This window comes from Equus przewalskii, chromosome 6 (genome assembly GCF_037783145.1).
Source record: "Equus przewalskii isolate Varuska chromosome 6, EquPr2, whole genome shotgun sequence".
NCBI lineage: Eukaryota > Metazoa > Chordata > Mammalia > Perissodactyla > Equidae > Equus > Equus przewalskii.
Window position 1 is genome coordinate 42,990,780 of NC_091836.1, and position 23,846 is coordinate 43,014,625.

Here is a 23,846-nt window from a genome sequence, read left to right on the forward strand (position 1 = left end):
TAGAAGTAGCCCTGCATCTGGACGAGGGGCAGGAGGAGCCAGGGGAGCACTCTTGTTACACCCAGTGCTGCTTTAACAGAAAAGCTTTCCAACTTTGATAGTAATGTTTATTGAAAAAAGTACACAAGAACCACCTACGTACACAACCCAAGGCGAACATAATAAGCAAGATCTTCGTGCCTTCTTCTGTCTCATGAAAGCTTGACTACTTTGGAGTAATGTCTTCCCATTCCAGCAACAGTGTCTCAGTTAACTCGGTTCTTCTTCCTCCAGGCTCAAAATGAAGTCAAACTCCTCTACCAAAAAGGGGAAAAAGAGAGGGAAGAATTAGGTCTTGTGTCTCCTCTTGAACAGGGAAGTTATGCGAGGCCTTTCACATGTTACCGATGCAGGTGGTCATGCATTCAGACTATTTACAGACTGTTGTACTATGTGCGGGGCACTGCAGGGTACCGGGCACATAGTAATGGGTAACTCAGAACATATTTCCTCCCTCGTGGATGTTAGAGGGGAGGAGACAGACTCAGAGAGGCTAAATATTGTGCCCCAGCTTAATCAGCTAGTACATGTGAATTCATGGGTCATTCTGGTATGGGTAATAAAGGAAACAGCCTGCTCTTACCTTGGGTCACGGGCTGAATGGAGAGTCTCTGGCGAGTGAAGAGAACCATATTTTTTAAGGGGCCACCAGTGGCTTTGTGAGCTTGGTGATGGGTTTTGAGCTCAGCCAGGGAAATGAAACGCTTCATCATCCGAACAAATTGTACATCCACCTAGGTGACAGGAGTGTCCGGGACAGAAAGACAAGTCCAGCTAGAACACTGTGTTCTAGCTGCTTACAGGAGGCTCCTATGGGCAGGGCTGCCAGTGTTCTGTTCTTAGCTCCCAAGTAAGGTTAACCTCATCTGAGTAAGGGCTGGGCTCCATACCTTGACCTAAAGACACCTCAGACCTTCTTTCTCCCTCTCTGGCCACCCTTTCCCACTCATGAAATAGGAAAAAGTAGTCTTTACCATCGACCATTTGGGGTTGTCTTCTTTGCTGGATGGATCATAATGGGGATTGTTTTTCTCAAACTGTGTATGGTCTGGGTAAGCCTCCTTCACAATCTGAAACCAAAACCAAGTCTCCACTCATTTGCCTGTACAGTCAGCTCCACAGCCAATCTTTAATCCAAGTCCAGCTGTCATTTCTGACCCTGCACATTCGTACCCCATATGCCTTGCTGTAGAGCCAGTAAGGGCTCAGATATCTGGAAATAATACACAGTCTAAGGCAAGCATAGGAAATCAACCCTGTTTTGACAAATGTCTTAAAAGTATGTTCTCCAATCAAATGTTAAAGGTTTTTGGTACCACTGTTTTTCCAGCTGCAGTTAATAATTATATATATCCTGGTAACTGCTGTCTTGGAAGAGCTACCATCAGGCCTGTTTTTGAGTGAAAGACTAGGTGTAGAAGCGGAGGGAAGTCTTTGCCAGTGAGACCTGAAATGAAGACCTGCCCTGTTATAGTCCTTGTCCCACAGGAAGGGGCCAGGAGAGCTCTTCCATATTCCTGTGAGAGCAGGGATGGGGAGGAGGGTACTAGTACTACTTTTTTTTGGGTGAAGATTGGCCCTGAGCTACTATCTGCTGCCAATTTCCCTCTTTTTGCTTGAGGAAGATTGTTGCTGAGCTAACATCTGTGCCAACCTTCCTCTGTTTTGTATGTGGGATGATGCCACAGCATGGCTTGATAAGTGATGTGTGGGTCCATGCCCAGGATCTGAACTGGCAAACCCCAGGCCACCGAAGTGGAACACACAATCCTAACCACTATGCCGCCAGGCTGGCCCAGGAGGGTACCTCTTTTTTGTTACCTATTTAAGCTGTATCCCTTTGTATCTACATGAGTAAGTCTTCCTGCATGGAGAGGGATTCAGACCAAAGCCTAAACAACTCACCTTCATAAGCCCTGCAATGCCTGGCTCCTTGCAGTTGCTGTGGTAGAAGAAGGCTTCCTCCTCCAGCTTCATGGCTCTGAGGAAGTTCCGGGCCTGTCCCAGGGGAGAAGAAACAAGAAACCATCCTTCCCACTGGCTGAAAAATACTAGCGGTTAGCAGAATCAAGTCTGCTTTTACTGGATGAGTTATTCTTTTTATGTAACTTCTCCCAATTCAATTCTTGCCTTTGCCAACATACCCAGACTTGTATCAGGACACTGGCTAGAACACAGGCCATCTGCACACTGCCTGCAGTTAGAGTACAGTATTTTTGAACATGTTCTCAGGTTTGGGTTCTGAGATAAAGCAACGCTGGCCAAGAGGTTTTGCTACCAAATAAGTCAAGAGAAGGAGGCAGGCACTTCTCCTACCCTGGATCTCCGGGTCCTGCTCTTACCTGGTAGTTGCGAACACCATCCCAGCATGCTGTCTGCTTGGGCTGTGCTTTGAGATCTTCAATGCTGAACTAGGTAACAGAGAATAAAGTCATTAAACAATCCTAGGCCAACTGGTCAGAATATATGGAAGCAGACAGTTCCTTCCCCTACACTAAGGGTGCTACTGGCTATCGCGGAAGTATGTCGTTTACGTGGAAGTAGCTCCACAGAGCCACTTCTATTGGGAGAATGGAAGGAAGCCCTGAATTACCTTGTTATCCTTGCTGATTGAGAGGATTAGGTGAATAGATAATCGAGATGAAAGTGTAACCTGCTGGCTGTCTGTATTTCACTTATTAAAACATTACATACTTCTGTAATATTTCTAATTATTCTTTCTCCAAGCATATTAAAACTGGTTTATATTCATTCTCAGAATATATACCAACTTTTGACAGGGAACTACCTAGGAGTACAGCAGGTGGCAAGAGAAATGCAACCTAAGATTGAAATGTGGCCTAGATCAGAGGTTGGCAAACTACAGCCTTCAGGTCAAACCTAACCCCATGCCTGATTTTGTTAATACTTTTATTGAAAGTCATCCATACCATTTTACATATTGTCTATGGCCACTCTCTTGCAACAGCAACTATAAGACTTGAAGACCCAAAATGTTTACTAGCTGGCCCTTTACAGAAAAAGTTCGCTGACCTCTGCCCTAGATAGAGGATTCACAAAACAGATAGTTGATGATGATAAATCCTGCTGATTTTATTCCTTGTTACCTTTTCCCTACCCTTAAGAGATTATTTGGTGATGGAACACTGTGGTGAACAATATTCACTTCTTATTTAAAAAAACAGCTTGAAGGGATTGGACACAGGGGCATGGTCTCACCTTCACGTCTACACCTTTTGCTAGCCGGCTTTCTGGCTCTGACTTCATCAGCCAGTAGCTGCTTAGATTCTTTGCACAATTTTTAGAGGCTGAAGTCTTCTGAGGGCTGGAGTTCTCCACTTTAGCTGACGCCTCACCTGGGTTCTTAGTTTGGGTACGTTTTCCTGCTGGCCCCTCATCTGCAATAGGAGAAGCAACAAGAAGAGAACTGTCATGCTGAGTGAAAACGTTCCATTGTGGGCAGAGCAGATGCTTTGGAGTGGGACGTGGATTCAAATCCTGGATCCATCAGTTACCAGCAGTAGCAGCTTAACTGCTGAACTTCAGTTTCTTATCTATAAAAATGGGGTGAGAATGCCTACCTTACATGATAGTTTCTGGATTATCCATTCAGTGGGAGAAGAATACTTACATGGTTGTGGTAGTTTCTGGATTATCCATTCAGTGGGAGAAGAATACTTACATGGTTGTGGTTTAGGATTAAAGATCCCAGCAGAGTATCTGACATATATTTAGTAGTCAGTAAATGCTGTTTTCTTTTCCTCACTCTCTTCTGTGTCTTTCCTGAGGCTATTCTCTCCAATGAGGAAACTGAGCATCTACTCCATGGACTTATTTTGAATATTAAATAAGATAATACAAACAATGGGCTTAGAAAATGCCTGGCATTATAATAAATGCTCAATAAATATTAGCCATTGTTATCATCATCTCATACTTATTTCCTTCTTGCTCACCGTGCTTTGCCTCCTGCCTCCTTTCTGCTCTTTGAAGGTGCCAAGAGAAGTTGGAAAAAACAGCTCATTCGGGACTTTGTAGACATGGTAAAGACTGGATTTTATCCTAAGAGAGTTGGAGAAATGTGCCTGGAACACAGTAGATACTCAACAGCTAACAGTTGTTAGATTCTTACTCTATGATGGACTCTAAGCTCTGTGTGTTACCCTAACCTTAACTCAGTTAATCTGTATAATTTATGAGTTGTTCTGTTCATCTAGAAAATGTGTCCCAGATTATATATCCAGGAAATGGTAGAAGGACCTGTGTCCCTCTGGTCGGTCTGAATCTACACTTAATGTCTATACTACACAGCCCCTGAATTAAGTCAAAGCTCCTATGTCAGTCATCATTAAATATCATTTATGGATGTCTAATACGCTGAACCTCCCTAGTCTAGTTTCCTAGAGGTCCTTTTGGAGGTAGCAGGCACACTGCAAACACTATGTGTTGTTAAATAACACAATGTGTTGTAGTTAATTTGGAACCCTTGCCATTCTCAAAAGAAGTACTTTAATTGCTTTGTTCCCGCTCTTCATCCACCTAGAATGCTGTTCATCCTCGTGAATATAAAAATGACATGTCCTTTTCTTTAACTGTGGAAAGCTTTCCCATTTTTTAAGACCAGATTCAAATTCCACTTCCTACTCAAGATGGTCCCTGTGATTTCTCGCAGCTGTCACACCTCTAGCATTTCAGCATCCTGGATTCTCACTTAAGGTTCCCCTGAAAGCAGAAGCTATAGTACCACCATTGGTTCTCTGCAGGTGTACAGGTCTATATGATGGTTGCGTCTGCACCGAATATGTACAGATTTGGTTTTTTGTCATTATTCCCTAAACGATGCGGTAAAACAACTATTTACATAGTATTTACATTGTATTCGGTAGTGTAAATAATCTAGAGATGATTTAAAGTATATGGGACAATGTGCCTAGGTTGTAGGCATATACTATGCCATTTTATATTAGGGACTTAAGCTCCCCGGATTTTGGTATCCACCGGGATCCTGGAACCAAGCCCCTACCGATACCAAGGGAAGACTGTCTTCTTGATCTTAGTACATGCCACGCTGTATCACACATATTTTTTGTGGTTATCAAATAGCCATTGCTTGAATGAACAAGAGGCTCTGAGTACAAGCTTGGTGGGAAGAGTAAAGGAGAAGATGGAGGGCGATTAGAGATAACGTAATGAAAAATAATCACAAAGGATTCTCCCTACAAGCAGGGAGCAGAAAGTGAACAATATTCAAGAGACTCCAAGAAATCTTTCCGGAGCTGCCTTTCGCAGCCAGGGTGCAGCTCACCTGGCCCAGCAGCCCCGGGCAGCCTCTTCCGGGGTCTCGGCATCGTCTCCCTGCAGGGGCTGAAGAGCGGAGGATTCTGGAGTCAACCGAGAGATGCAAGAGGCAATTCCGTATCTGCCCCAGAAACCCGCGGGGCAAGGCGGAGATAAGGAGAGGGCGCTTAGAGGGTCCCGGCCCGGAGGGTCTTCAGCGAAGAGCAGAGACAACTGGGCTTGGGCCTTCGAACCCTCTCCTTTATCTCCGCCCCATTTCCACCTCGCGTAACCTGCCCCGACACTCTCCTCGGTTCTTTCCTTGAGCCTGCTCTCACTAGTTCAGCACCCTCTTACTGCGTGGGCTCCACCACTCGGCAGACACGACCCCAACTTACCTCCCGAGGAGCCAGAAGGCCGAGCACTGCGTCATCGTGGCATCTTTAATACGTGTCTCTCGCGTCCCGGCCGTCTCTGGGAGTTGCAGTCCGTGCTGCGTGCGCAGGCCCGTCTGGCCCAGTACCCTGAGGGCCGCGGGATGCACTACAACTCCCAGAGTGCAGTGCGGGGCGAGGGAAGGCGGGTCCTGGGCTGCTGCCTGGAGAGTGTGAGCGCAGCTGTAGTCACGTGCTATCAGGTCCACCCTGGAGCAGGAGCGGCCGCTATGTGGCGGAGGAGCTGCGGGCATCTCGGAGCGCGGCTCTGCTGGCTGCGCGGTGGTCTCCAGTTCCCCGCCAAGCGCCACTGGGGCGTGGTCTCCTGCATCGATCGTAAGGCTCGCCCCGGGGGTGCAGGTGTCCAGGACCCGGGCGGGGACCGAGGTCTCCCCGCCTCAGCGCGCCGTCACCTCCGACCCGGCTACCCCCCGGCCGCTTACTCCGGCCTACCTCCCCTCTCCCGGATCGGCTCCCTCGCCGGCACATCACCCCTGGGCGGGCACCCCGTCCTGTCCACCTGGCTGGCTTCCCCGCCGCCCTCGCTCTCTGGTCTCAGTCCATCTGTCGCGCCCCTGGATTTTGTCTGCTTCTCGGCGTGGATGGGAAACCAGTCTTCTGAAACGTGTGCCTGACCGTCTCCTGGTTCTTCAGCCTTGTCCTCCCTCCTGCCTATCGCACCCTTCTAGTGGAACTTGGAGGTTCTGGTGTAAAACGCTGTTTTCTTACCTCACAGGGCCCTCTGAAGATAAAATGAGATATGAAAATACTTTGCAGCTGTATCGCTTAATCCCTGTTGCTGATGCTATTCGTTAATTGTTCAAATCTTCCTTAAACGCAGTTTATATTATCACCCTCTTGATGACACGTTTCATAAGTCTGCTTATGAGTACGATAACTAAAGGTTACTTCACAACTCTGGGTTACATGCTATTATGATCCCTGCTTTCAAATAAGGAGTGGATGCTCAGGTGCAGAAACTCGTGGGTTTCGTTTTGTTTTAATCATAACGTTGGGTCGTAAAAGTAGTAAGAATGTAAAAAGTGTGGTGCTGGTAGTGATAGATAGAAGCTCCAGGAACTACGGGATTTGTTCACGTATATAAATTTTATAACTTAACACCTATAGCTATAAAACACTTTTATTGTGGAAATTCATGCAGGAAAAATAACTGTTATTGCAAATGGGAAACACTGCCAGGGTTTACAGACCTGACTGTTGTCAGGCACCTGGCATATAATTTGGATGCTTTGGATGTGAGTAACGGGGAGTGTGGGGACATAGGCTGACTAGGGGGTACCCGCCACTTTGTGACTTTCTCAAGTACCTAACCATTTTTTTCTTCTGAAATAATTTCTGATTTATTTTAAATAAATGACACTTTTTAGCAGAAAAAGCTATGAATCGCTTAGCTCAACACCCAGATGTAGAAAGTACCCCAAGTTGTAGAATCCTTCTCAGAGCTCTAAACCCCTTCACGAGGTGCTGCCCCATTCTAGCACTTAGAATTTGGTCAACAAGGTCACCCTTCTCGTGTGGATGCCAAAGCAGATAAGGAGTTGTTCTGGCAACAAATAGATTAAATATGAGTATTTCCAGCAGCTGGTGGTGTAACTTCAGCCAATGAGGTGCTTTTTCACCTTTTTAAAAGAAATTTTAATTTGTAAAATGAAATTCTCCTTTTAATATATCATCAGACGTATTAGAACATCAAATTAAAGGAAGTAATCCAATATTTCTTATTGTTTCATTGCCTATTTTAATGTGAAAAATAACTTTTAAGAAAATTATGACTTTTATGTTTTATTTGTTATGTGTTACATATATTTACTGTGTACACTTTCCTCATTTTACAGATGAGGACATTTCTTCAGTGTCTAGTGCAACCTCCTCACTTTACAGTGGCATCACTGAGGGTTAGAGAGGAACCTGACTTACTGAAAGTTGTGCACTTGACAATTTCAGAAGCAGAGCTCGGTGGCCAGATTCTGTGTCCAGTGCCCTTTCACTACGCTTTGCTGCAACTCCCCAAACATTCCTTGCGCGCAAGTCTCAATTAGCACTATTGGTATTCCAGTTAGGTTTCTACTTTGGAGACATTCAAAGATTCTTATATTATTTAGAATTTTTTTGTTTTTTGGCCTCTTGCTTACACTTGAGTTGCTTTACAGTAAAGCCTTTCCTCATTTAATTTGGGCCCTTTTTCTGTTTACCTTTACCATTTTGGTGTGTATCTGTGTTGGCTTCTTGAACTCTGCCGGGAACTCCAGCAAAGTTCCTGAGGCCCAGCTTTTTGTTTTTCGTTTGTGATAGTGTATATTTTCTGGGAACTTAGGCATTTTTACTTAGTCACTATGCTTTCTTGTGTATAATTTACTTTTTACCTTTCCATTTCCACTTTTTTTTCTCCAAGCCATGCTTTCCTTTTGTTAGCATTTCCTTTTCTAAAAGTGACTATTTGTTATCTATCTTTAAAAAATGTGTAATTATGTTGTATTTTCTTGTACATATGATTTGCATCCAGTTATTCCTGTTATTTATTTAGGATGCAATTCTAATCTATTTCTTAAACCTTTTGTTCCCTGAACTGTTTGTTTTAGAAGGTAGCCATTTACTCTCTCAAATAATGCTAACTGTAACCATTTATTGAGCTTTTGTTGGGGTTGAAGTTCTGAAGCGCTTCTTTTTATACAGCAAGATGTTTCTGTTATTACCATTTATGTCCTCCTCTGTGTAAATGGACCATATTCATTCTTGTAACTCCAGCGCTGCTCCATAGTAGGCAGTCAATAAATATTAGTTTGTGAATGATCTTTGACCTTTGATCTACAGGAGCATTTCTGCAAGATTCTGCAAATAAATAACCTGACTGCCAGTCAGGAAACCATGAACTGTTTATTCCTAACCGTATTTCTGAGAATAACACCCAATGTAGATTTCTGTCCTGCGCTTCTCAAAGTAGCCTAATCTTAATCCCCTCCACTATTCATTTCTGAGTTTCCCATTGTAGTGAGAGTCCTGATACAGAGAGAATGCTTTCTCCTGGCTCACACAGCCGATCATTACTGATGCCCTGGTCTGCCCAGAGAAGCAGACTCTGCCACCTGCACTGGTTCTCTGTCGGAAGGATTGTGCATTGCTGTTAGGCCCTGGAATAAGTTACTGTCGAGTGTCGCTCCATAGTCTTCCTTTATGCTCCTTAGCATCAGCCCATAATGACCAGATTTTAGCACTGAGTTAGAAGGTACGACAGAGCCCTCTCTTCCTCCTTTCCCCTTGCATTTTTACAGCCCCCACGCACCTCATGGCTTCCCTGTGCCTCCAGGTATAGGCAGGCATCCCTTTACTTTTTTCTTAGCACACCTGAGGCAGGAGGTCCTTTCAAAATGGCAGTATTAAGAGACAATAAAAGAGGAATAAATGTAAACAATTTAAGTCTGACTCACCCTGGGCAGGTTGTTGATCCTGCTGTGGTGTACTGGCTGCCAGTCTTTTGTAAGATGTTTAAGCTTCTAGAGAAACTTCTCCCCTTGAAGCTCCCCTCCTTGCCTGTTGTTATCAGTCAATCAATTCATTGTCCCTAGACCTTAAGTGTCTTAGACCTAGAAGTGAATAAATTACTCAGAGTCAGCAGTGATAGTTTGGATAGAAAATGTTCTAAAAATTCTGAGTCATTGGATGAAAACAGGTTTAGCAAGGGCTTAATCATGTTTTCAGCACTAGAAGACTGTCTTTAATCATCAGTATTATCAATGAATGTCTGAGGGCTGCCAAATGCATGGCCTTCTTATAGGATCTTTTCCTTAATTTGGAAGGTAAGCCGAAGTATACGTATCTTCCTTTCTCAGTTGATCTTTTAAAATGAATATGTTGATGGTGATAGACAGCTATAGACAGATATACAAAATAGGACAGGTTTTTCCAGGATACCAATACAGAAAAGGTAGGACATCCTAAAGGAAAGACATTTTCACCATAATTTGAGGGTCAATCTCTGTTTATTATTTTTTAATGTGGATTTACAAGGAGGAAGAGATAAAGAAGAGTATTGAAAGAATAAGTAAATAGGAGGTAAATGAAGTCAGTGGATCCACTTGGGAGGGAAGGAGGAAGGAAAAAGGTAATGATATATCAGAGAAACTGATTAATGGTGGGTGATGCCATTCTCTGGATGTTAAAGGTGTACTGTGTATGGGAAATGCTATAGTAGATCCACTGTCCTGGCTTCATGATGCTTGCTGTTTGGGGTATTCTTCCCTAACCTCTGTCCTGGAACTGACTGTATGAATCTTGCCCGTAGCTTCCATGGGACTAAATGAAGAACAGAAAGAATTTCAGAAAGTGGCCTTTGACTTTGCCGCCCAGGAGATGGCTCCAAATATGGCGGAGTGGGACCAGAAGGTAGGAGTTTTCCTTGTGGATAGATGGGCCAACGAATGCATCGTGAAGTGAGCCTTATCTTCATCTCCTTATAATCCTAGTGCTTACTTTCCAGTTACAACTCCTACTGCAAACGAGAATATTATAATGGTGCGATTCTTTTCCTAAATTATTTCCTCATCATCTCATAAATAGCATTTTTTAAAATTGTACAAAGATTTGGACACTTAAAACCAAGGTAGTTCTATTGATAATAAAGAGAAACTTTAATGCTAGAAAACCAGTCCTTACAGAATGCGTTTTAAGTGATACCACTGGATAGATGACAAATAGGCGTTTTAAGTTAAGAAAATTCCTACACTCTCCCAAATGCAAACACCTTAATCCCTCCTTGTACCTTCTAAAGAAAAGTCCATCTGTGACTCACTTACTGGTAACCCTGCTCTCTTTTGTACATAGGAGCTGTTCCCAGTGGATGTGATGCGGAAGGCAGCCCAGCTAGGCTTTGGGGGGATCTACGTGCAAACAGATGTAGGTGGGTCTGGACTGTCACGGCTTGATACTGCTGTCATCTTTGAAGCCTTGGCCACTGGGTGCACCAGCACCACAGCCTACATAAGCATTCACAAGTGAGTAGCCAAGGTTGAAAAAACAATGAAGTGTTCACATGGGTTGACGGAAATTTCAGATGAATAAAGAAAAGATTTTCCTTTCAAGGTGGATCACTCTTGAAGAACTAGACTGTTAAAAGTTCATACTAGGTCTGCTGCTGCTTATTGGACTTGAGGCTGTCGTCTTGTATGTTGCTTAGAGAATCAGGTCTGCCAGCCTTCTCCCAAATCCTAGAATGAGCTGGCACCAAACAGACTTCTCCAGTAGAGTGGTCAGGGCCCTCTTCCCCTTTTCCTCAACTCAAAGATGGAACCCCCAGGAATTTGGGAATGTACGTGTAACTCCCTGAGTTTTAGGGAGCTCAGTTAACCTAACTAGAAATAGTATGAACACCAAGTGAGAAATGCCTTGGCCCTGGTTGTCTTTGGGTAGATGTGTTCCAGGAGTATGTGTTAATCCAGGCCTTTCTTTTAAGGTGGAATCTTCTCAGTTGTGACTTTTCCTCCTTTGTCCCCTCCTTTGTCCTCTTTCTCCATCCCCTCCCCCTCAAATTTCTTTTTCTTTTCCATCTTTGTCTCTGTCATTGTCTTTTCTTCTCGGTGTACCTGTCAGTATGTGTGCCTGGATCATTGATACCTTTGGAAATGAAGAACAAAGGCACAAATTTTGCCCACCACTCTGTACCATGGAGAAGTTTGCTTCCTACTGCCTCACTGAACCAGGTGGGTTTGCCATGCTGCAAGTGAGATCACTGAGCACTCCTTAATCCTTTGACACATGTAACCAATGTTTACTGAGAAGTTTGGTCACAGAGTAACAGATTCCCAGGACCTGATATAATACACTAAGAGGCCTCCAGGGCAGAGTCCAGGCTGCAGATCAGCCTTCCTTGTCGGAAGCCTCCCACAAGCTAGTGAGATGACAGATGGGAGATGGTCACATCGCTGTATGCAGTTTTCACCAAGTACAGAGAGTTCTTTTGGCTGTCTGAATTTTAAAGTATCAAACTCTGAGCTGTTTGTTATAAGGGAAGATTTCCTAGGAGAAGGAATCCGGGGCTCCCTTAACTTCGCTGACTTCCTCCCTCCCTCTGTCTGCTTCCTCTGTGATCCCTGCCTTAGGAAGTGGGAGTGATGCTGCCTCCCTTTTGACTTCAGCTAAACGACAAGGAGATCATTACGTCCTCAATGGCTCCAAGGTACAGCATGTTCTCTTCCCAGGACAAGTTAGAGGTTGTTCCCAATTCTGTTGATGTTGCCTGGATCCTTGCCATCTGTGAGTTAATGTTCCCATCCAGTTTGTACATCTTGGGAAGAGAATCTCTGTCCCACTTTGTTTACCTTGACTGTTTCTGTCTCTTCTGGTTTGATTCCAGATGAGTTCCTTCACTTTTGTCTGTCCTTTCACAGTCTCGTCAGCTAGCTTCCTGGTTCCCCAGTCAGTGTAGGTTCTTTTTACCACCACCACCCCTCCTTAGTTTCTCTGTCCCATTAGGTCTCTTAGTGTCCTGTGGTCGAGAGAACCTCAGTTGTCTTCCCCGATGTTAGGCTTAGAGACTCAACGTGCTCTCTGATCTCTGGGCACCTCTCAACCCCATAGGCCTTCATCAGTGGTGCTGGTGAATCAGACGTCTATGTAGTCATGTGCCGAACAGGAGAACCAGGCCCCAAAGGCATCTCGTGCATAGTTGTTGAAAAGGGGACCCCTGGCCTCAGCTTTGGCAAGAAGGAAAAAAAGGTGAGTGGCTGTGGGACAGGAAGCAATTCTGGCCACCTGCTCTATTTTAGGAAAGAGGTTCAAATACTTGGTAGCTTACCGTGGAGGCAGTTTTTCTATTAGGATTTTGGCAGGAACACGTTAGAGTAGAATAGGGCATTGTTAAGAAACACTAGGCCACTGGCAAAAGTGACAGTTTGCTAATAAGTTCCATTAGCTGGCTGTTGTTTGAGTGTGAGAGATTTCTCTGTCATCGTTCCTGCCTTCACTTTTGGCCTGTAGTTTTTATCCAGCTTCTGTCATTGGTGCACTCTGTTATCCCAGGAAGAAATAGAAGATCTGGTGTTGACTAGATGTCTCAGGAATGAAAAGTGTATCGGCCACTTTTCTTCTTTAAATAAAAATAAAGTAAAACTTGTTGGAGATGATTGTGGGTTTTTCAGTAATGTGAAAGGGAGAGTATTTCCATAGGTGCCTTGAGAAGACATTTCTAGGATTAGGAAATCCCGTAGCCTGAAGGGAGGGTGGGGGGTGGGCACAAAGGGTGAAGTGGTGCACCTACAACACGACTGACAAACAATAATGCACAACTGAAGTTTCACAAGGTTGTAAACTATCATAACCTCAATAAAAAGTTAAAAAAAAATAAAGAAATCCTGTAGCCAGGCCATGAACCATAGAACTGTACTCATGTAACTATAGCTAGTGATAAAGGTGAGACCTGTTCAGATTTCTTAGGCCAGGTGACCAGAACAGTCTTCTGCCTCCGTATGTACTGTTACAGTTGGAATTTATGGGGAGAAGTCAGGTAACAAAATGACCCCTAAATATACTTCTCCTCTCATAGCTCCTATGATTTCCATATTTCCCTTCATGACCCTTCCTCATGCTTTATAACTGCCAAGCAGTTGGGAGTTTTAGTGCCCTTCTCTTTTATAGCATAGCAGGTGTTTACTAGATACCTACTGTGTGCAAAGCCTGATGCTAGCTCCTGGGGGCAGGGATACAAAAGTCCCTCCTAGCCTTGTTTGGGATTATAAGACATGTACTGTCTTATCTATGTAGTATATATGAGCTACATATATGCTCTATAAGACATGTAGCTGTAGGATTTCTTATCCTAGCAATGTGTGTTTTGGGTTATAAGACACAAACTGTCTTGTGTAGTCTGACGCGTAATTCTACAGGATCAAGTTATACTGATTCAGGTGTTTGTGCTTCTAAAGATAGTGATTGTTTCAACACACATAGTAGTATCCACCTCAGTATTTGTGGTATCTGTTGACAGAATACCAGAGCTACCAGGTGTAGTGCCTGGAGAAAAATTGCAAATAAGTTCCATAAGTGTATCTTTTTATCCCTTCGTTTTCCATTTCTCTCCTCTCACTTTTAAGCATATTTTTTTCTTTCATTCCTTTTTTCATTTATTTGTTTCCAACTATTAGTTCTGCTTTATATATATATATGTGTGTGTATTTTGGGGTTTTTTCTTGGTGAGGAAGATTGACCCTGAGCTAACATCTGTGCCAGTCTTCCTCTGTTTTGTATGTGGGATGCTGCCACAGCAGGGCTTGATGAGTGGTGCATAGGCCTGCAGTGGGGATCTGAACCTGTGAACCCTGGGCTGCCGAAGCAGAGCACACGAACTTAACCACCATGCCACTGGGCCGGCCCCTGCTTTACATATTTTTTAATGTAGGAGAAATTTGGAAGGATGGCTCTTTATTCATTCAACAGCTAGCAAGTGCCCTCTCTGTACAGGCCCTCTTCTGAGGAGTAGGGATAGAGCAGCAAACAGGACAGACACGCTCTGCCCTTGTGGAACTGGCATTTTAGTAAGCAGGGACAGACAACAGACATAAGCATAAACAAGGTACCTTCCATTATTGTTCACTGCTAAGAAGGAAATAAAACATGATGGTAGGACACTGATTGGGGAGAGCTTCTTTAGATAGGGATGGACTCTCTGAGGTCATGACATATGAGATGAGATCTGAAGTATTAGAAGGAGCCAACTGTGAGAAGAATTCTGGACAGAGACAACAGTAGATACAGAGGGCCTGAGATGAGAATAAGATTAGCCTATTTGAGGAACCAAAGAAAAGTTGAGTATGGCCCAAGGGTAGGGAGCAAAGAAGGGGATGGTGTGGGGTGAAATTGGAGAGGCAGGCAGGGCCTTGTAGGCCGAGGTGAGGAGGCACCCACTGATCCCCATGGTTGATGTGGCTGTTGTAGTGACCTGAACACCTGGCCTTTGTCTCTCCCTGCTCCATGGTGATTTATCCTGCAAGCATATTGTTGCACCACATGCCCAGCTGGGTGAGCAGTGTGGCATAAGTTGCCCAGAGACTGCAGAAAAGACCCAGAGACAGCGAACGAGCCATACAGGGAAGGTCCATTGGCAGCCAGCTGGATGGCAGCATGTGCCCACTACCACCCCCTGAGAGAAGCTAGCTTAAGGCAGAGGGACAAAGGCTCTGTGCTTGCCAAGGGGGATTGTCCCTGTATGAACTGCATGCCAAGGACCAGAGCCCTCCCGGAGGGCCTCCACATTCCCTCAGACCACGAGGGTCTCTGTGGTAACCCTCCCATGAGAAAGCAGCTGGGTTGGCCAAGCCCAGGACTGCTGTCATCGTGAGTGCTGGTGCGCAGCCCAGACAGGGGTCTTCAAGGACGCATAGCTTAAAGGGCACGTAGGCTAGTGCCCCCACACATGTGCTTTTACTTGGCATATTTAACACATTATACAGCTGAGAGCTTTAAGCCACCAGTTTTGCATCAACTTTGTGGGAAGGTGATGAGTATTTGCTTTATCTTGGATTTAATTGTTAAAAGACTTTCTGTGGAAGAATGAAGTAGGAAGGGTAGCAGTGATGACTCTTTGAAGGGAGTGTGAAGATAATATGTGAAACAGAAGATAAGACAGATAATAGGCGCAGGGGTGCACGGCCTTCAGAAAGGGAGAGGGCCACGTGTTCACACTGCCTGCAGCTGCCCAGGGGCTCTGGTAGGGTTAGGAAAGGAATCCTCTGGTAGGTTAGGAAAGGGAAGAAGGTAGATGTTTCTACAGTAAGGGTTAGAAGTTGAGGTGGTAGCTTTTTGTATTTGGTTTTTTATAATTAGATATTGTTAAGGTCAGAGCTTTCTGTTCCAATCTTGCTTCCAGGTGTTTATGTTCTTCTTGGGGAGATAAGTTCACAGGTAAGCACCATACAGGCCAGTATCGGAAGGTTTCAGACTTGTGGTAGAGATTATGGGAGCCTAGAAGAGAATGAGATCAGAGTTGGCTCACATGACTAGGGAGGCCTCAGGAGGCTTTCTTTAAGCTAGACCTTGATGGAGGTTGGAGATGGAGGGTATTCCCAGTGGAGGGAGCAGAATAAGCAAAAGTATGGGTTTAAAAAAGCCAGCTGCACAGTGTGCAGACAGTCTCACTGGAGTTGAGAATACGTATAGGTGACTGACATGAGAGAAGCCTGGGAAAGGAGGATTGGGCCAGATTCTAGAAGACCTTAAATTAAAGGCTAAGGAATAAAATTTATCTTATCAACAAAAGGGAGCTATTGAATGTTCTTAAAGGAAATGATGGTGATGTGAAGGTGTAGTGTTTTTAGAGCTCTAAGGGAATTGGGAGATTTTATATAGTCTTGTGGTTTTCAAAATCTGCCTCACCACGCCTTAAAGTTCTTTGAAGCCTTGGAGTGCCTGGAAGGAGAGATGAAAGGGATCAAGTAGTAGGGCTTAATCTATTGATATATGAAATATCTGAGTAAGGTTTTATTTGAGGAAAGTGGTTTTGCTGGCTTTCTAGTCCAGCTGCCTTATATAAAGGGAAACCGAGGCCACAAAGAAGCCAGCTGACTTATCCAAAGATGCAGAATACAGGTTGCATGACACAGACTGCATCTTAGATATTCAAAATGTTCTCTGGGCTTCTGACTGACGTATTCAGGGGTGTCTTGGTCAGTCAGCTCACTGGGAAAAACAGAAACCAAAAATTCATTTGTAATGTTTGCCAATTTCTGTAGTATAAATACTCCCACAGGGCCCGCCTGGTGGCACAGTGGTTAAGTTCGCACATTTCACTTTGGCAGCCCAGAGTTCACCGGTTCGGATCCCGGGTGCAGCCATGGCACCACTTGTCAAGCCATGCTGTGGTAGGCATCCCACATATAAAGTAGAGGAAGATGCACACGGATGTTAGCTCAGGGCCAGTCTTCCTCAGCAAAAAGAGGAGGATTGGCAGCAGATGTTCGCTCAGGGCTAATCTTCCTCAAAAAAAAAAAGAAAAGAAAAAAAATACTCCCACCATAGCTGATTTCAAGCTACTGAAGAAAAGATGTGCATAATTGGCTCTTGCGAGCTGGTGCCAGCACATTACTGGGTCTCTCTGCAACGAAATGCTTGACTGGGTGTTGCCAGCACAGTGAGTGTTGTTCCTCTCACCACATGAGAACGTCCTAGAGAACACTAAGCTTTTAAAAGGAGAAGTGCAGCTATTGTTAATAGTAATGTTTATATTGTCTTTATATCTAAGGACAGATAATCCAAATAATCCTTAGGTTATCTTATGTTTTTTTTAAAAGAGTATACTCATAGAGGCACCAAAAATGAGGAGAGTTCTGCCCCATTTCTAAAAGAAATTGTGAGAAATATTTGTGGATGGGCTCATCTGGTAGAGTAGATATTAGAAAGTAGATACTCTTAATATGTTAAAAAATGTTTAGCTGAAAAAAACAATTCATGAGAGTCGATAGGTGTTTAAGTCTGAACTTTTTATTTTCCCTCATTTTAAGTTCTCAAGGGTCTAAGTCCCAGGATAATGGACCATACTTCACAGGCTTTCATCAGCAGAGAACACTGCCCTCAGTGCTGAATTGGTGGGCAGCCATACAGTGCCTGATTTTTGCCAGGTGGGGTGGAATTCACAGCCAACCCGAGCCGTGATCTTTGAAGACTGTGCTGTCCCCGTGGCCAACAGAATTGGGGATGAGGGGCAGGGCTTCCTCATTGCCATGAAAGGACTGAACGGAGGGAGGATCAATGTCGGTGAGAACACCAAAGGATGGGCAGGGAGGTGCCGGGCGGGGGTAGCAGCACTGTCCTTCTGGCTCAGCTGAAGTGTTGACACTCTTGCTCTCCAGCCTCCTGCTCTCTGGGGGCCGCTTATGCTTCAGTCGTCCTCACGCGAGACCACCTCAACGTTCGCAAGCAGTTTGGAGAGCCTCTGGCCAATAAACAGGTAACTGCCCAGGTGTCTCTGTGTTGCTTTGTGCTCTGCACGAGACCTGCTCTGGCCCACACTCTCTAGGAGAGGGAGGCCGTGATGCCCCACGTGGACGTCTGCCCCAACACTGGCCAGAACTTGGGCTCTAGTTCTGTCAATAGTCTTTTTAAGGAGGTAACAATATTGAAGTGCAGGGCAGGTGGCATGGGCTTAGAACTTAGTAAGGCGGTACAGTTTGTCTAGAAGAGGCAGGAGCCTTTGAAGCTTGGGGTCACCTAGAAAAGGAACCTCATTTGGAGACATGTTATGGAGGGCCCCAGATCAGGTGCTGGTCTAAGCCTGCCTGTCTAGTGTGGTTCTCTTCTCCCCTATTGCTGCAGTACCTGCAGTTCAAACTGGCTGATATGGCAACGAGGCTGGTGGCCTCCCGGCTGATGATCCGCAGTGCAGCAGTGGCTCTGCAGGAGGAGAGGGAAGATGCAGTGGCCCTCTGTTCCATGGCCAAGCTCTTCGCTACAGATGAATGCTTTGCTGTAAGTGATGATGCCCTCTGGTTCTCCTGGGTGCCAGGGAGCAGCCTCTAGGCCCAAGGATGTTGAGAGCCCATAAGTCAGCTCCTGGCATGCTACAGGGATTGCCTTGGGGCTTGAGGATATAAGTTAACTGCTGAGAGGTCTGCACGGGAGCCTCAGAGCTGGCCCTTACCCCACTCTCTGCCGTGCACACTTCATGCTGTCACTGTCGTTTGGCTGTGCTCTAGATGAGACGCTGCCTTTGGAAGAAGGTTCAGAGCGGCCCAGTGCCGCTTGCTCAAATGTAGCTCTCTGCGGTGTTTAAAACGTCGGGGGTAAAGCCATTTCCATATTGAGACTGTGTTGCCACCAGATGGCACCTTAGCTTCATATAGTCCCAGCAAGGGCGGGCAGCTTCTCCCTGCAGATAATAGCAAGAAAGACAGAGTTCTCTTGGTTGCCCGTGTGTGCGGCACTGGCAGGGCCAGTAGGTGAACCTCCCTTGTTATCGCTGACCACACAGAGTGCAGACCTGCTCTTGGGGCCGGGCTGCTTCTTGTAGTTTCTTCTTCCTTGTCTTAGTTTGCAGCAGGCTGCCAGATGCGGGGCTGGAGTGCAAGGAGAAGCCGTGTGTGCCATGGTCTTCCTGAAGTCACAGCTGTCTAATCCCCGTCTCCCTGCAGATCTGCAACCAGGCTTTACAGATGCACGGAGGCTACGGCTACCTGAAGGACTATGCCATCCAGCAGTATGTGCGGGACTCCCGGGTGCACCAGATCCTCGAAGGTACGAATGACCAGAACTGCTGGCTCTTCTTTTCAGAACGGTTACAGGATCACCACTTTGCCCAGCCTGTCTGTCTCCATGCTGACTGGTTCTCAGGGTTCCATCAGGCCCTGTCTGTCTTTCCACTTCCTCCTTCCTTCTTCCTCTGGAGCCTGCTCTGGAAGTGCCTGCTAGGTGCTGTACAGAGAGCATTAGCCGGGGGTCAGGAGGCTCTGTTTTGTCACCATGTAAGTCATTGAATCCCTCCATTTCTGCTCTTTTTCTTTGTCAATATTAGAGAAGGCTCAAACTGAGATGATATATGAGAAAACATTTTGAAAACTACAAACTATTCTTTACTTTTTTAAAGTACTTGGTCCTCAGGGATCCCAGAACTTGCATATAGTAATTTCCAGGGCAAATGTGAGCCAGATTGATCACCAGCAGCCTCTGTAAATTGATTGTCAACCGGATGGTCCAAAAGATGTCTCTGTCAATATTGCTAATGGATTTTTCAGTAAAATAAGTCCTCAGTATATAGGCATCTTCTTGGCAATCATAGGCTCTTGGGCTGGGAAATATGAAGCTGTTGGAGTTAGGCTCAGAGCATGGCCTCTCCTCTCTCCACACAAGTGCATAAGTCTTGACATTGCATGACTCCTGTCCCACTTACTGTAGGCAGCTGGGCGTGTTTCACTGTAGGAAAAGCAGATGGGGCAAGGCTTGTCTGTGACTTTCAGTGAAGTAACGTGGGGCTTCTTTCATGGGAGTGTGGGAGACCCCTGTGGGCATTGGCCTCCCTGCCGCTTTCAAAGTGTCCTTCTCAAGCCTGAGCAGGCGTCGGGGTCACCTGAAGGACTTGTGAGAACAGATTGCTGGGCCCTCCCCAGAGTTTCTGACTCAGTGGGTCTCAGGTGGGCCTGAGAATTTGCATCTCTAACAAGTTTTCAAGTGAGGCTGCTGTTGCGTGTAGGGAACCACACTCTGAGGCCCACTGCTCTGGTGTCATGTCTGTTACGTCCAAATCACAGGCTTCTAAAGGTCCGAGTCTGCTTCCTGCTGCACACCCATCCCTGACGTGTGTTTGTGAGCTCAGTGACTGGGCTCAGGCTAAGTTCCCCAAACATTCCTTCTGTTACTCCTGCAGTTACTTCTTCACCCAGCGTTTAGGAATGCAGGAAACGTCACCTGCGTTCTGTCTATTGACCTTGTTAGAGTAAATGGGAGAAGCCAGATACATTTATTTCAGGCCACACCGTCATCCACCTATAGAAAACTTTGGTCACTGGTCTTTATCACTTTGTTTCCTCATGGACTTTGTTACTGGATAAATCTGAGATTTTAGATTTGACTTGGAGACGTGTGATTGCTCATTCCTCATGGAGGTACGTATTTCTAATTGCATTGAAGGCCAGTGCAAAAATGAAGCAAGCAATTGACCCTTCCTTTCAGGGAAAATGTTTTTTGTTTGTTTTAAAAGAATTCAGATTCTTATTATCAAAGAAATTGGTATATATATATTGTTGAAACATATATAGGAAAAGAAAAAAAAACATGTTTCTACATCCAGAATTAATATTTCAGACTTCTTTTATATTTAAGTTCAAAATATCTCCTTTTGGACTTTTCCTATGCTTTTGTAGGTACTTTTTAAAAAATAGAATTATACTATATATACTACTTTATTTTTGCCTTTTTTTTTTTTAACCTTTTTTCAAAAAGTGCATTTATTCCTCACTTCCTGACGTTTTTCTGTACTTTGGAAAGAAGTCTGTGATAATCCTGTCCCTCGCAGGGATAAAAGCTGTGGTGGTAGTTTACATCCACAACTGCTCTGAACTAGGCTTGGAGCATGCTGGTCAGAGCTTCACTGAGCTCTCAGACTTTGCTGCTACTAAACCCTTCATTCTTTCTCCCCGTTGCAGGTAGCAATGAAGTGATGAGGATGCTGATCTCTCGAAGCCTGCTTCAGCAGTAGCACCCAGACTTGATGTTCTCTGGTGATGTTTAATGTGCAACTCAAATCAGTATTGAGTGGTTCCCCGTGGAGCATTCTGTTACAGATGAGATGTAGGTTAGAGCAAACGGCCGAGCTCTTCCAGGAGGACTCTTCCCTCTGTGTGCTGGCAGCAGGGTCCTCGCAGAACTAGAGGAGATGCCCTTATTGGGAATGTCACAAGAAGGCGGACTACCTTGTTTTCCAAATGCAGAAAGGTGACCAAAGAAGATTCGCCGCCCGACCAGAATCCTCTCTTGGATTCACATTGTCTTGATCTTTCTGCGTTTTGCTGGTTACCCGAATTTCCCTTCCAGGAATCTGGGCATTTGCATTGAGAGTTTTTCCTTAGTATAAAGCAGAGGTGTGTGGGGAAGGAGCAATGGAGAGAAAATGTCCTTCTGTCTTTTTCCATCCTCTGAACCTCAGCCAGAGATGCAGAAGGTTCTGTGTGTCACAGTCCTCTGGATATAAATCATGATCAGGTGAGTATTTGGGACACTCTCCCCTTAAGCTGCGAGTTAGAGGCATCTGCACCTTTGGACCAGCTAAACATCAGAGGCTGAGACTGTTCGGAGCTTTGCATATTTGTGCTGTTTTCTTTTGGCACCCATGTGATCCAGGAATGGTATTCAAATTTTCTGTAACCCTTCCTGATAAGTACTTTGAGTATATTTTTTTCTGAGTTTTTGTTTTCTTTTTTGAATGTTTTTAATCATTACATTGATAAATAAAATTGCCTTTCTCTGTACTGTCTCCAGTTCTACTAAAGTTGCTTTTTGTTTGATCTTTCTAACAAAGCCTTTATCACTTTTTTTAAATTTTATTATATTTAATTAAACATTTAACTGGATTTTGGAATAATATTTAAAAGTTTCTCCTTAACCAAACTGTCTTTTAAAAAGCAGGCCCCTTACAACATCCGCAAGTCAATCAACGTGATACACTACATCAACAAAATGAAAAACAAAACCACATGATCATCTCAATAGATGCAGAGAAAGCATTCGACAAGATCCAACACCCATTTATGATAAAAACCCTCAGTAAAATGGGTATAGAAGGAAAGTGCCTCAACATAATAAAGGCCATATATGACAGACCCACAGCCAACATCATACTCAATGGACAAAAACTGAAAGCCATCCCTCTGAGGACAGGAACAAGACAAGGGTGCCCACTTTCACCACTCCTATTCAACATAGTACTGGAGGTGCTGGCCAGAGCAATTCGGCAGGAAAAAGAAATAAAAGGAATCCAAATAGGTAACGAAGAAGTAAAACTCTCGCTGTTTGCAGACGACATGATCTTATATATAGAAAACCCCAAAGAATCCACAGAAAAACTATTAGAAATAATCAACAACTACGGCAAAGTAGCAGGGTATAAAATTAACGTGCTTAAATCAGTAGCATTTCTATACACTAACAATCAACTAACAGAAAAAGAACTCAAGAACTCAATCCCATTCACAATCGCAACGAAAAGAATAAAATACCTTGGGATAAACTTAACCAAGGAAGTGAAGGATCTATACAATGAAAACTACAAGACTTTCTTGAAAGAAATTGGCGATGACATAAAGAGATGGAAAGACATTCCTTGCACATGGATTGGAAGAATAAACATAGTTAAAATGTCCATACTACCTAAAGCAATCTACAGATTCAATGCTATCCCAATCAGAATCCCAAGAACATTCTTCACAGAAATTGAACAAACAATCCTAAAATTCATACGGGGCAACAAAAGACCGCGAATTGCTAAAGCAATCCTGAGCAAGAAAAACAAAGCCGGCGGAATCACAATCCCCGATTTCAAAACATACTACAAAGCTACAGTGATCAAAACAGCATGGTACTGGTACATAAACAGGTCCACAGATCAATGAAACAGAATTGAAAGCCCAGAGATAAAACCACACATCTATGGACAGCTAATCTTCGACAAAGGAGCAGAGGGCCTACAATGGAGAAAAGAAAGTCTCTTCAACAAATGGTGCTGGGAAAACTGGACAGCCACATGCAAAAGATTGAAAATTGACCATTCTTTTTCACCACACACCAAAATAAACTCAAAATGGATCAAAGACCTAAAGATTAGGCCTGAGACAATAAGTCTTTTGGAAAAGAATATAGGCAGTACACTCTTTGACATCAGTTTCAAAAGAATCTTTTCAGACACTGTAACTCCTCAGTTGAGGGAAACAATAGAAAGAATAAACAAATGGGACTTCATCAGACTAAAGAGCTTCTTCAAGGAAAGGGAAAACAGGATTGAAAAAAAACAGCTCACTAATTGGGAAAAAATATTTACAAGTCACTTATCCGACAAAGGGTTAATCTCCATAATATACAAAGAACTCACACTGCTTAACAACAAAAAAACAAACAACCCGATCAAAAAATGGGCAGAGGACATGAACAGACATTTCTCAAAAGAAGATATGAATATGGCCAATAGACACATGAAAAGATGTTCATCATCGCTAATCATCAGGGAAATGCAAATCAAAACTACACTAAGATATCACCTTACACCCGTTAGATTGGCAAAAACATCCAAAACCAAGAACGACAAATGTTGGAGAGGTTGTGGAGAAAGAGGAACCCTCATACACTGTTGGTGGGCATGCAAACTGGTACAGCCACTATGGAAAACAGTATGGAGATTTCTCAAAAAGTTAAAAATAGAAATACCCTATGACCCAGCCATCCCATTACTGGGTATCTATCCTAAGAACCTGAAATCAGAAATCTCAAGAGTCCGTTGCACCCCTATGTTCATCGCAGCATTATTTACAATAGCCAAGACGTGGAACCAGCCTACATGCCCAGAAACCGATGATTGGATAAAGAAGATGTGGTATATATACACAATGGAATACT

The 23,846-nt window shown here is 44.3% G+C and overlaps 2 protein-coding genes across 3 annotated transcripts; one reads left to right on the plus strand and one right to left on the minus strand.

The window, feature by feature from the left end:
• Positions 1-93: 93 nt before the first annotated feature.
• THYN1 (thymocyte nuclear protein 1) lies at positions 94-5,829 on the minus strand. Of its 2 annotated transcripts, none has more exons than XM_008523757.2 (8): positions 5,715-5,829; positions 5,345-5,420; positions 3,259-3,437; positions 2,382-2,450; positions 1,945-2,037; positions 1,014-1,109; positions 623-773; positions 94-296 (listed from the first exon to the last, which is right to left on the minus strand). In XM_008523757.2, the coding sequence occupies exons 2-8, from the start codon at positions 5,385-5,387 to the stop codon at positions 250-252; spliced, it is 678 nt and encodes a 225-aa protein (XP_008521979.1). In that variant the 5' UTR covers positions 5,388-5,420; positions 5,715-5,829; the 3' UTR covers positions 94-249. The 2 variants fall into 2 exon arrangements, with proteins under 2 accessions (XP_008521979.1, XP_008521978.1); XM_008523756.2 differs by having other exon boundaries at positions 5,345-5,458; positions 5,715-5,770.
• Positions 5,611-21,714, plus strand: ACAD8 (acyl-CoA dehydrogenase family member 8). Its single transcript, XM_008523753.2, has 11 exons — positions 5,611-6,086; positions 10,051-10,151; positions 10,590-10,759; positions 11,355-11,464; positions 11,864-11,940; positions 12,342-12,479; positions 17,372-17,507; positions 17,603-17,700; positions 18,066-18,218; positions 18,881-18,983; positions 20,888-21,714. The coding sequence occupies exons 1-11, from the start codon at positions 5,855-5,857 to the stop codon at positions 20,938-20,940; spliced, it is 1,371 nt and encodes a 456-aa protein (XP_008521975.2). The 5' UTR covers positions 5,611-5,854; the 3' UTR covers positions 20,941-21,714.
• The last annotated feature ends 2,132 nt before the right edge of the window (positions 21,715-23,846 follow it).

What these genes read in the sequence shown, in the direction of transcription:
- THYN1 (XM_008523757.2), bottom strand. Translation starts at nt 5,387, where the DNA reads ATGCCGAGACCCCGGAAGAGGCTGCCCGGGGCTGCTGGGCCAG. An exon ending in GCCCGGGGCTGCTGGGCCAG is followed by an intron (nt 3,438 to 5,344) that starts GTGAGCTGCACC and finishes CTCCTATTGCAG; the next exon opens with ATGAGGGGCCAGCAGGAAAA. An exon ending in ATGGTGTTCGCAACTACCAG is followed by an intron (nt 2,038 to 2,381) that starts GTAAGAGCAGGA and finishes CCCCTGGGACAG; the next exon opens with GCCCGGAACTTCCTCAGAGC.
- ACAD8 (XM_008523753.2), top strand. Translation starts at nt 5,855, where the DNA reads ATGCACTACAACTCCCAGAGTGCAGTGCGGGGCGAGGGAAGGCGGGTC. An exon ending in TTGGCAAGAAGGAAAAAAAG is followed by an intron (nt 12,480 to 17,371) that starts GTGAGTGGCTGT and finishes GATTTTTGCCAG; the next exon opens with GTGGGGTGGAATTCACAGCC. An exon ending in GGTGCACCAGATCCTCGAAG is followed by an intron (nt 18,984 to 20,887) that starts GTACGAATGACC and finishes TCCCCGTTGCAG; the next exon opens with GTAGCAATGAAGTGATGAGG.